At 31.9% G+C, this 13,780-nt stretch overlaps 1 protein-coding gene across 5 annotated transcripts in view; it reads left to right on the top strand.

Annotated features, from left to right (window-relative positions):
* Positions 1–13,780, top strand: part of BRINP3 (BMP/retinoic acid inducible neural specific 3) — a 482,278-nt gene that overhangs the window by 315,074 nt on the left and 153,424 nt on the right. For all 5 annotated transcript variants that reach the window (XM_006067708.4, XM_006067709.4, XM_006067707.4 and 2 more), the window contains one exon: positions 5,965–6,201. In XM_006067708.4, coding sequence (XP_006067770.1) covers positions 5,965–6,201 — 237 coding nt within the window. The remainder of the gene's footprint in view (positions 1–5,964; positions 6,202–13,780) is intronic.

Genomic DNA, 13,780 nt, shown 5'->3' with positions numbered 1-13,780 from the left:
CTGGCTTTGTCAATCAGGTTTCAGAGCAGACACATTTTTTTTTTAATTGAAAGATCCATATCTACTACTCTGAAATATTGATGAAAATACATTGAATACATATGACAAAATGTAATTCATAGGAAGTATTAGCAAATACATACTGAAATGAATGATATTCCAATTTTTCAACCCACTTAAGAATTTAACATATCAAACAAGGTACATTTGTGTGAAAGGGTAACAGAAGTAATTCAAAGTTATTAAATTTTTGTAGTAATTTTTTGGTAAAGTTCCCAGAAAATGAATGATCCATGTGATTAGGTAACAAATACTTTTCCACATCAGTTGGTTCCTAATGCTTTATTTCAGCAAAATTGGCACAAGACTGTGTTATCAAATAGATAATAAATGATGGAGCACTATGCAATTATTTTTTGCTTATAATAAAAGTCTGATTATATTGCTTACAAAACTATCCTGTTTCCTATTTTTTATCTATTGATATGTTGGAACATATTTTCTTACAGCTTGGTGGTCAAGTCACTAAGTCATGTCCGATTCTTGCAACCCCATGATATAGCCCACCAGTCTTCTCTGTCCATGGCATTCTCCAGGCAAGAATACTGGAGTGGGTTGTCATTTCCTTTTTTAGGGTTCTTAGAGCTTACATATATAAAAATTAAAAGAAGGCAAATAATTTACTTTGAAATAATTCATATTAATTTATATTTCTAGAAAAATCCCACAGTAATTAACAAAGCTCTATCAATTCATTAAATCATGCATTTTCTTTTTTTTTAATTTAATTTAATTTTTAAACTTTACATTATTGTATTATCAAGGAACAGATAACGTGTCTTTAAAAGTTATCAATACTTGTAATACATATAACTTTAATTGCATATTATCAGTAATTATAATAATTCAAATCATAGTGATTTTTAAAATTATTTTCATTATTAGAAAACTATATTTTATGTAATTCATGCTACAAAATTTTGTATTATTTATAAGTTTCAGAAAAACATATATATATATATTTTCAATCATTGATTTTTATAGTAGAGATATGACTGTGATTAAAGAAAGATGTTTAGAAATAAAATGTAATATATTGGTACAAAAACTTGTAGGACAGTGAAATGAAATGGTGACTTCAAGGAGAGCACACACACACACACACACACACACACACACATACATACACATACCCATTGCTCATTTGTTCTTTTTAAAGGAGAATATTGATGCCAGATTGCTGGGATTAGATTCCATCAGTACATACAGATATATGATGTAATATTTTTATTTTAAGATATTTATAATACAAGAGATTGCCTACTTTTGATCTATTTAATGTATGATAAAAATTTTAGATGTGAACTTCATCACATTCAAGGGAGTCCTTATTTTTTCACCCTCTTCATATTCCTTTAGGTAGGACATGAGCTATTTTTTGTTCAGTCACTCAGGTGTGTCTGTCTCTTTGTGACCCCATGGACTGCAGCATGCTGGGATTCCCTGACCTTCACCATCTCCCAGAGCTTGCTCAAACTCATGCCCGTTGAGACATGAGCTATACAGCTCTGAGGATCTCTGGTCAGCTGATCATTTTCATAGTTTTCTGTCTTACTAGACTTTATGTTTGTGTGATGCAAATTAGAACTTTATTCATCTCCCAAGAATTTATTAAATTTCTTAAATTTTTATTTGCCAAATATTGCTTCTTTCTTTCTCTACTCTCATCATGAAGTTCCAATTAACTGTGTTATTAGATAATTTAGTCATGACCTACGTGTCTTTTCTTTTGGAAGAAAAGTTATGTCCAACCTAGACAGCATATTAAAAAGTGGAGACAATACTTTGCCAACAATGGTCTGTCTAGTCAAAGCTATGGTTTTTCCAGTAGTCATGTGTGGATGTGAGAGTTGGACTATAAAGAAATCTGAGCGCCGAAGAATTGATGCTTTTGAACTGTGGTGTTGGGGAAGACTCTTGAAAGTACCTTGAACTGCAAGGAGACACAACCAGTCCATCCTAAAGGAAATCAGTCTTGAATATTCATTGGGAGGACTGATGCTGAAGCTGAAACTCCAATACTTTGGCCACCTGAAGCAAATAACTGACTCTTGTTTTTGAAAAGACCGTGATGCTGGGAAAGATTGAAGGCAGGAGGAGAAGGGAATGGCAGAGGATAAGATGGTTGGATGGCATCACTGACTCAATGGATCTGAGTTTGAGTGGACTCTGGGAGTTGATGGACAGGGAAGCCTGATGTGTTGCAGTCCACGGGGTTGCAAAGAGTCAGACATGACTGAGTGACTGAACTGTGTCCTTACTACTGTTTTCTGTTCTTTATATCCATTTGCCATTTTATTATTCTGTGTTCAATATTTTTTATGACATATACCAGTTTGCTGTTTATCCTTTCAGCTGTGTCTAGTCTGCTATTAAATCTATTATTGGTAACTCCTATATGTATGTGTGCATGTGTTTGTATGTATGTATATATATTTTATTTGCAGAATTTCCATTTGGTTATAATTTTTAGTTTCCAATTCTTTGTCAAAATTGTCTACAGTGTTTGTTTAATTCTTTATTGGGTGACTGAAATTAATTTATAGTTCATTTTTTATAAACTATTCTTTCTTATTTATATGCTCATTATTTTTATTAAATTTTGATGCTGTGCTTTACAAAAATAATTTAAAATTCTTGATGTTTTCTTTCTCCAGAGAAGGTTTTCTTTGATTTGCAGTAGCATTTCAATCCATTTTAATTGACTTGTTTGAAAGTATGCTTTAAACCTATGAAATCTAATTTTTTGTTTAATTACTGCTTGAATATATAGCCCTTATGTATTTCTACAAATCTGGAGAAATTTACTATCCTTATCATGACTGGCTCTAAACTTCAATTTTTGATTTGCTAACTGGACAAAACTCTAAGACAAAAGCTGTGTGGTTTGCACCTCAGGGATCCTTTTCTTGTCATGGTAGTTCTAGACATCCTCACTTTTATTGGACTTTGGATCCTTTTGAACAGATTTTTAGAAGTTGAATTACAGTTTATTTACAATGTCATGTTAGTTTCAAGTGTACAGCAAAGTGATTTTGTGCCATATATATGTATATATATGTAAGAATCTCTCTGCACATACTTTTTAGATTATTTTGCATTATAAGATATTGACTATAGTTCCCTGCACTATATAGTGTAGACAGATTATTTTAATATGCCTTCTATATTTTCTAGTTGCTCCTAGTGAGAAGTTTGGTTGAAAAAAACTGATCCTCCAATACTGGACATGGTTATATTTTACTCAGTGGGTTTTCAGCTTGTAACACTTGCCCTGCTCACATGCTTACTTTCACAATATCCCCTAGGCTCAGAACTCTTCTTCCTTAGCTTTGTCTCACAATCGAGGAGACTTTCTAATAATGGTTTCATCAGTATTTTTACTCTATTGTTTCTGTACATTAATAAAATGTCTATAGGACAGCCTTCAATCCCTCTGAGTTGTCTGTTAAAACAGTCCAAGTTTTCTCTCTAGGTATTAATTATTCTTTACATTAATGATCTAGTTGTAAAGTTAAAGAGTTTTTAGTGGTCTGACTATAAATCTCTTTTCCAAAAATGTTATTTTTAGTATGGTTTTACAGAATATCAGTTTCCTTTCTTTAGACTGATAGATAGATATGAAGCAGAGATAACATGCAACAGAAATCCTTGCATGTCTAAAGCTAAACTCATCATTTTCTGCCAGCAATCTTTCCTTCTCAAATTACTTTTCCACCCTTTTCTATTTCTGCTAAGGCACTATCATTTTTACAGATTGAAAAGTATACTGTAACTACTTGGTTTATAACAGTTTAAGTGTTACATAAATTCTCTGATTTTCTTTTCATTTTTTATTTTTTTAAATTGAGATAATCAGTGGGTTCCATATATCTGATCCAAAGTCCTGAGTCTCATTAACAGGGACTCTGACTTAGCCAGATTTTAACACTGAATATCAGTATTTTCAGATATTAGATATTTCTGAAGTATACAGTCATTTGATGACCTATAGGACTAGACTTTTAAGAATATATCTAGCTTTACCAGTTTACTCCTCCAAGTCATTTGACATATTTCACCTGCCTTACATCATATTAAGTACTGTCTAGTAGATCCCATTCCTCTTCTCCTGTCTCCTAAAAAATTGCCTTTTTATCCCCTTTTCTTTGGTTTAGATATTTTTAGTATTCTGTCTAAATTAATTTTTTTTCTTTATATCTTTTGCATATAAATTAAAGGACTACTCAGAGTACTTTCATGGCTAAACTTCATTTAAATACAAGTGAACTAACTCCCTATACTTCATCCTGAAATAAGAGCCCCAAGAACATTACCCTGGATCTATTTTTCTAAGCAACTCACTCATTGCATTCTCATAGTGCATATGAATTAAAACAATATTACTAATTGCTATTTTAAAAAATATGTTCCATAGTTCATTTGTGTGTGATATTGCTGATGTATTATCCCATGACCCCACCAAATCTCTTAAAGTTGAAAAGTATCCATGTATCAAATAATGTTCCAGTCTGCCTTTTTAATGAAAGGTTTTATTAATCTTATGAACCTAATGTGGTTGCTTTACCAATTAATTATACCTAGTGAAATATACGTAGCCTGACTCTAGTACTTAAGTACTATTGTATAATATCATTGTATACTTCTAATATTATATATTATATTGCCTCTTCTACTAAATATATTGCAAATGCTTTTAGGGGAAAAATTGTTCATCTTCATATTGTACTTTCCCTAGAAAGTCTCTTCCAAATGGAAGGCATTCAATATTTATTTGAGATGAAATAAAAATGAATAGTAAAGCAATAAATATGTGTTGAGTACTTTTCCTGACCAATCTATGGTAGCATTAGTCTGAAAGAATGAGATAAGTACAATTGTCAAGATTTTTACAAGATAGACTTTTTCCCCTAAATGTTAAATCATGATTTTAGTTAAATTAAAGTTGTAGATAATTATTGTATATAAAAAAAGTGTTTTTGTTTTGTTTTGCTTTGTTGTTTTTTTGTTGTTGTTGTTGTTAGAAAGGAAGCATGTAAAAGAGGTAAAAATCAAATTTTGTGGTAAATAGCTGTGAAGTATTGAGTAAATTTTCCTTTACTTTTATGTTTATTTTTACCTACTGATTATATTGTATATTTACCCTTTTGATTAGATTTTTGTAGCGAATGCTTAAATGTAAAACAAGTAGAGATCCCTAAATATTTTTGATAGCCTTATTTTTATTCTTGATATATTCTTAAGAATTAGTAACTTAACTTGCATGTGGAAAAGTAATAAACTGTATCACTATGACTGACAAGGAATAATCAGTGTAACAACTCAGTCTCTCTGATGACTTCCCTGTAGTCAATTGAAGTGATCATTTGAAAAACATACTCCTATAAAGTTATGTGTTTTAATGACATGAGATACAGCAACATTTCATAACACTTTTGCCAATGCTGCAAATAATATCTAAGTAGAGATGAGCTGATAGTTTGAAGGTAAAATAAAAATATTGGAAGTATTTGAAAATAAGTGGAAAAGAAATGCATACATCTCATTTCAAAATATATAAAGGTAAGTTCTATCTACATTACATAAAATAATCAAATATTCTGATCAATAAATTCAAATAGCCAATTAAGTCAATTTAAAAAATAAAATCAGATAATTTGAGATATTAAATGCTTTATAATTTCCCAGACTCTTGAATAGTGCTTGGAGTTAGTATATGTTGAACAAAATGAAAAACATTTGAAAATTTTTCAAAATTCAGTAATTTTTCTAATGATCATATTAAAATATGCATAAACCTGTAACTTAATATGCTACATTTTTGACATTTTCTGAATATTGTAATTATGTATTATATTTTGGCCTTTATCAAAATGAATTTCCTTTTTCGGTTTGTTCTTTAAGGGCTGCAAGTCCTACTTCCAGACTACCTTCAGGAGCGTTTTGTACAAGCAGCTTTGAGCTATATTGCTTGCAACTCAGAGGGAGAGTTTATCTGCAAGGACAATGATTGCTGGTGTCATTGTGGCCCCAAGTTCCCAGAATGCAATTGCCCTTCCATGGACATTCAAGCCATGGAAGAGAATCTTCTTCGCATAACTGAAACCTGGAAAGCCTACAACATTGACTTTGAGGAATCAGGTAAGACATATATTTTTATCTAACACTTCTAAACTTCACCAAAAAAAATATTATATTGAACAGACAATTTTACCCTTTTGGAAGAAACTATTACATACTTGGAAGAAATTTATTCAATTTGTTATTATTCTTTGTGGATATTGCTTTTATTGTTGGTTATTCAGTATTTTACTGAAACCCTATGTGGTACTTTTTGTACGCTATGTACTATGGTAGTAGAACCTAGCCCTCTCTTGAGCTGACATATTAATCATTTAATAAAGAAGGTCCCTACCTTTTTCAATATAAGAATTTAAACTATGGACTGAAAAAAAGTGCACAGCCTAGAAGTTGAGAATTATGTAATTGTGCTTTATCTGGTGGATTTTCTGAGCTCTTTGAGAGCTCTGAAGAGACAGAACTCTCAGGTCGCTCTGAAGGATGGCCCCAAGTGGTAAGGGAGGAGCCAGCATTACAGAGGAGTTTTTAGAACAAAAACCAGGTAGTTGGAACATCAAAAGATTCTGTTGATTAAGGAAAACCAGACATCTCAAGTTAAGGAATTTACTGCTTTTCTGTGTACTGTTGTTGTTTAGTATCTAAGTTGTGTCCGACACTTTTGTGAGCCCATAGACCCTGGACTATGGCTCACCAGGTTCCTCTGTCCATAGGATTTTTCAGGCAAGAATACTGGAGTGCATTGCTATTTCCTTCTCTATTTCAATGTAAGAGAAGATGAAAAGTCAAGGCTGATGGAAGTCTTTCCTGTATTATGCACTTCAGGTTTTGGGGCCAATATCCTATGCTTTTCCTGAGTCACCTTAGGGTGCAACCTGGCAGGGCTGCTGCAGTATCTGATAGGCTGATGGTTTGCATTCTGTTTCCATCTTACATTCCCTCAGGGCTCACGTTGGGGCAGCTGTGGTGGCCGAAAGTCCAGACAGCCTGTGTTTACTGACATGGCAGGTGGCATTCTTAGTCCAATACCTCCGATTCCCTTCTGGACTATTCTCGTGGGCCCTGAGTTCCACCTCAGAGGCAAGATCCAGAGAAGGATTTTTCTATACTTTCTTCACATTAAAGGGAATCTCATGAATGTGTACTTTTACTCTACTACTTATTTTAAAACCAAATTTAGATCAGCTTTGATCTAGTAAGGTCTGTGGAGCTTGTTTCTGCTATTTCTGAATTCTTGAGTACTACTTGTGTTTCCCATATTGTTACTTATAGAATAGAGTATGTTACCTATAATGGCCTTCATTTCATAAAGCAGTGAACTTTAATAAAAAGTTGAGTGCCTCAACATGAAATGAAAAATGATGATAACAACATATATGATCATTCTTGTTAATAGAATAATAAAAGTCCTCAGAATGTGGTAAGTATAGTTATGTAGCATTTAGTCAAAAGTGTTGGACATGACTAAGTTTCAAATTAGCAAAGAGGTTTTAATTGCCAAGAGGTCAGATTATATTCTTGAAAGTTATAATTTTGCCAGTGATTCATTTAACTGAACTCACTTAAAACAATGACAATGAAATTTAATACATGTTCACAATAAAAATCCTTAATTTAGGAATAGAAAGAACATATCTCAACATAATAAAGGCTGTATATGACAAGCCCAACAGCTAACATCAGACAAGAAAAACACTATAAATGATTTCAATAAGCCCTCACCATTTTGCATAGTAGAACCACAAAATTATAAAATAAAATGGAAAGTAATAGACCTAGGAAGAATTCGTAGATACATATTTTCTTTATATATATATATGTATATATTAATCAAAATAGTATATAATAAATTATCCTCTTCAATTTTAGTAATATTTCTCTTTATATAAAAAGGAAAATCTGTCTAGAATTAAGCAGTTTCTTGACATTGTTGTAATGAATTTCTAAACTCAAATTCTTCCTTTTAGTTTTTCTATAGAACACTCATAAGTAATATATTAGAAACCTAATTTTATATTCAAGTAGAACCATCTGATGTTTAAAAATAATGATGAAATGCAACACTTTTAGATAAGCTATAATATAAAGTAGTCTTCTTAGGGTTAGATTTAAAGAGGAAAAACAAACCTTCTGTCTACATATTACAGTGTATGGCGTGTTAGATCAGAGAACCTTAGAAGCCCCAAGTCTATAGAACTCACATAGGAATGCTACCTGTATTATTTTGCTTTGAGAGAATATTTTAGAAAATCACCAAGTGAAAACTGGGGGTTTTGTTTCAGGTGATATGTTGTAGATTGAAGTAGGCCAATACATGTGTTGATAGTAAATAAAAGTTGAATAGTTTTTAAAATTATACATTTAAATATATAATAGATCATAAAAGTCACAACTGCATGGACTAAAATTCCTGGCACAAGATATAAGCTTAGGATTCATAACTTTTTTTTTTTTATTTCTACTTTGCTTCCTTTCTGTCTTTCTTTCCTTCTTTCTTTCTTGTTTTATTCATTAATTTGTTTACCTATGTGAACAGAGGCTGAGGACTCATCATTTCACCAAGCAGAGTGGCTGATGGGCAAAAAGGAAACCAGCAAAGCTTCTAATGGTTGTGGAGAGTAGAATGACAAAATCTTAGACTTAATAGGCTTAAAGAAGTTTAATTTACCACAAGATATTTGCTGAATTTCAGATAGTGCTGGATGCTAAAGAAGTATTCAAAAATCTTTGCAAGCAGATGAAATTTACCACAGACTTTCAAGTGCTTGAGGGATAAAAGCTCTCCAGAGGGAGGAGATTGAAAATAAAACAGGAAAGGATGGGATACTCCAGAGAGAATGAGGAAGTACCACTGTGTTTCTAGAACTGCTTTTCCTTAAAGCACTTTTGTCATTTCAGGGCAGAGTATGAAACTGAAAATTTAGGACTAGTCCCTGGAAAATGCTGGTATTCCAGGACAGAGAAATCAGATGAAAATTTTGCAGTCACAATTGATCGAACTAAGAAAATTAGAGGCTTAAGGAGTTTTAAATATATGGTCAACGCCCTCTTTAAGACATTTGCCTTAACCTGTGGCAGATGACTAAAGAAATAAACTAAAAACCTCTGCATGATAGAATTGAATCTTCTTCAGTGTTACAGGCCTGAAGTAGCATATGCTCACTAGGTCACTAACAGAAAGCTCTGAAGCATCATGCCCTAAGAACAGGGGAGAGTCAGAGCTAGATTGAGTTTTATGTAAGCATAACACAGCACAGATACAGCTCAAATCTTGATCCTAAAGAGGTTATCCTTAAAAGTTCAACTCCGTATGATGTTTGTTATATATAAAGAGGGTGGCCTCTTTAGGAGGAAAAAAAAAAAAAAAAAAACGTTTTCTAAAACCTCTGCAGTTCTTTTTATTTATGATGAACATAAATCTCTAATCATCAGCATGTGAGTAGACCTTAAGGCTAATATCAAACAAAAAGAAACCAGGCCTCCCACGTCACTCAGTGGTAAACAATCTGTCTGCCAATGCAGGAGATGTAGGTTCGATCCCTGGGTTGGGAAGATCCCATGGAGGAGAAAATGGCAACATGCTCTGGTATTCTTGCCTGAAAAAAACCTCATGGACAGGAGCCTGCTGGGGTCACAAAGAGTCGGACATGACTAAGAGACTGAGCACACATGAACCAGCAACAGATGCAAGATGATTCAGATATAGAAATTAGTAAGAACAAATTTCACATAGTTATCATGAAAATGTTCAAAAATGAAAGGAAAAGAAGGATAAAATAGATGGAGTAGTGCAGACGTCACCCGAGATTTGGGTGATTTATGAAACAAACTAAAGGACATTCTAAAACATCAAAATTTAGTATCTGAAATCAGTAACTCAAAATTTTGTTCTAGTAGAAATCTTGGCTTAGTAGATGACAGGATCAGTGACCATGGAGACAAGAAAATAAAATAGAAATGGTGAAATGGGATCAGTGAGGAAACCAACAACAAAATATTGGATAGATGCATGAGAAGCGTGTGAGATATGCTTGAAAGGTCTAAGGTATTTTACAGTTTGAGACACAAGAAGAATGAAGGGGAAAATGGGGTTCACCTAGGGGAAAATGTAAAGGATATAGACTTTTAAAAAACTGAAAACCCAAATTCAACCTACAGATTCAAAAAGCACAATGAATACAAAGAAAAGTAAATTCAAGCAAAACCACATTTCGGCATATCTGTTGAAAAAAAGAATAAAATTCTTCCAATATAACTAGAGGAAAAAAAAAAAACATTACTTCCATTGGACTAATAATAAGCCTGACTTATCAAAACAAAAACACAAACAGATTTTGGCATCTTTAAAGTGCTAAAAATATAACAATGTAGAATTATGTACCACTAAAAAAAAATGAAGGTGAAAATAAAGATGTGTTCAGACAAGAAATGCTAATGGAAACTTGACCATGTAAAGGGGAAGAGGAATGCCAGAGATAGAAAAGGTATGTGAGAAAATATAAGTGAATACCACCTGTACAAAATAATAATTATGAGATTATCTGGAAATAAAATATAGGTAAGATTTTAATGTATGACAATAGTGTAATAATGGGTGGTATTTGGAAAGAGTTTCTAAGGATCCCAACTTACTAGCATTGTTGAGGATGTGCTTAAGAGATGTATTTTGCATTAGAGTGAAATAAATCAAGAATAATATCTGGAATATCTACTAAAATAAGAAAAATGTTTATAGCTAAGAAAATAAGATAAAACATTTTTGATCACCCTATAATAAGACAATAAAGGAGAAAACAGAAGAAAAATTATCTGGGTCAAATAGATAAATAGAGGAAGGTTTAGACTGTCTAGATAGAAATCCAAAAGAAATATGTACATATTTGAAACAATGAATACCCAAAAATGTACAAGAATGTTCACAGTAGCTTTTTGCTTAAGGTGAAAACTTTATCTTAAGGTGAAAACTACTAAATGTTCATCCACAAAGACAGAGTAAAAATTTGTATATTTACACAGTGGCATTCTATAAAGGTAAGGGATAAAACTATCCATCCAGAATAATATGAATAAATCTCTCTAATATCAAATTGAAAAAAAAACTGAAGTATATATGTATTTCAAAAAGAAATTGAAATATATACATATATTTATATGTGTGTATGTGCTCAGTGGCTCAACCATTTCTGACTCTTTGCAACCCCATGGACTCTAGCCCACCAGCCTCCTCTGTCCATGGGATTTTCTAGGCAAGAATACTGTAGTGGGTTGCCATTTCCCAGTGGGCAAATTTGAGCTGTGCTCGTCCAAATCAGGATTATGATGCTTTTGCTGAGGCCAGGGCTGATGCAATGGATAAAGGTCTGCATGTCTTATTTGGTATTAAAAACTCAAGATTCCTTAATCCACAGGTTGGCTACCATTGTATGTTGGGTTTCTGAAAATTTTCTGGGTTTATGCTTATGTGCATCTTACTGTATTTATAGCATAATTTAATTGCAACTTTAAAAATAAAAATAAGAATTTTGACATCTAAACAATATAAAGAACACAATCTCAGAATAAGTGAATCAATATTTTAAAATTTTGCTACATAGTGTATGCCTAAATGGTAGTAATTTAGTCAAAATTTAGTCAGAAATATTCAATGTCCAGAGGTTTTGAACTATTAGTTTAATGGTAATATTATTAATACAATCAGATGCTTTAATTTTAACTCATATTTGGATTGCCCATCTTGAGTTTAAAACTGGACTCATCATACTGGTTCACTTGTGTTAATATTGAGAAAACAATGATTTACAGGATAAATCTATTTTTTTGCATGATATTTCTGAAACTGTCTATAATGTTGAAAATGTTTATATTAATTCTTTGTTTCAATTGGTGCCTAGTGTATTTAGCTGATTTGTATCTAATGGGAGGAGTGATCTTAGTTTGCTATAAATTTTATGATCCTTCATAGGTAGTGTGGAGGGTATTCTTTTATCAATTTCAACATATAGATAGTTAAAAATGAACCTCAAATTTTATTACTATATTAGATCTTTAGCAAAAGATAACATTCACTCTTGGAACTAAGCAACTGATAAAATATTCTGTTTTTACTGTTTTATTCTCTCAAAACTAGTGAAATCTGTGGGTAACCACATTTGATAGTTTTTAAAAAAGATTTTTATCGAGAAATAAAACATTTTACCTCATAGAGGTAAAGAAAATACAAGAAGTATGAGGCAGGTACTTAATTGGGAAAAGATTTCTAAATTGTTCCCACCCCCCACAGGCACCTTTAAGTTGACAGACTTTCTTCTTGGTACCTTGACTGTAAGGAAACGCACCAACTTATTTCATACTCCTAGTGATTGGGAAAGCAGTGACAATGTGTCAAGGAAACTCTTTAGAAGTCTCCTTGAATTTTAGGTAAAATGCATAGTTATTTGTGTATATGTGTCCACAAGCCTAAAATTCAAATACAGGTGTATTCTAGGTAGACTATGCAAGTTAGAGTGGGATTTTAGGTTACTTTCAAACATTTAACTCAAATTAGCTTATATGTTGTTTTTTTATTTAAAATTTGCATTTCAAATGCAAATAATATATCTAAAAGTTATTTTGATTGAAGCTGAGGAAAAAATATTTGTACCTGTTACTTTATCAAAATAGAATAATGTGTCTGCATATAGGAAATACTTTCTTAAGTATGAATAGCGTTAAGTATAGAAGTGTGTAAATTAGAGTACACATAGTAACCATATAGAATGCAGATGCCTGCCATCACACACACAAAAATACAAAATGTACTGCAAATTGTATCGGGTCAGGATAACTTGCAAATATCTTTCTGTTGTATGTGTTTTCTATTGCTACTGAGCAAAACTAAATCAGTAAAATCAGTGTTATCTGTTATCACCATGAATAAAAGTATATCTGATTAGCATATAATACTAAGCTCTTTTTTATTTGATTATGTAGGATTCATTTTGTTCTGTTAAAAAGAGTCCTGGAAAATATACCTTTTATAGCCTGCAAATAAAAGCATCAGAAAATTCCAAAATAGAATGTATTTCTCTTTTCATATATTGCCATCTGAGAGAAGTATTGGTTGAAATATTTATATTTTAAACAAATCTATCCATTCTCTACCTTTATATTTTGAGAAACAAATGAATGTTATTTAATAAGAAATAATGATGGCATATATGTAACACTGACTATAGCAAAATAGAGCATATAGGGAAAGATACAGAGAAAAACAGAGGCAGAGAAAAAACCCTCACATGCACCCTCACAGTCACAGTGCCAAACAAAAACTAGTTTATATATTATATTTAATTATATAAAAACAAAAAATATGTTACCAATTATTTAGAGATAATTTCTACCCAGATTTGGATCAAGGAGTCAAACCTAATGAAAAAGCTGGAAGTCTTTACAGTTTTACCAATGCATCTAAATCATTAAAACCACAATTTATTTGAATTTGGATTATGCAGCTATTTAATAAAATTGCCAGAAAAAAAAAAAACTAAATAGCAATGTGGTATTTTTCCCATGTCACATTCTGAATTATCCTCAATTATTTTTGGATTAATAAGAATCAATAATTTAACCTTAGCTATGTCATATGATGATAGAAGTAATACAT

Source organism: Bubalus bubalis, chromosome 5, assembly GCF_019923935.1.
Source record: "Bubalus bubalis isolate 160015118507 breed Murrah chromosome 5, NDDB_SH_1, whole genome shotgun sequence".
Classification (NCBI taxonomy): domain Eukaryota; kingdom Metazoa; phylum Chordata; class Mammalia; order Artiodactyla; family Bovidae; genus Bubalus; species Bubalus bubalis.
Note: the sequence above shows the minus strand (reverse complement) of the source record. Positions and strands in the feature narration are given on the sequence as shown.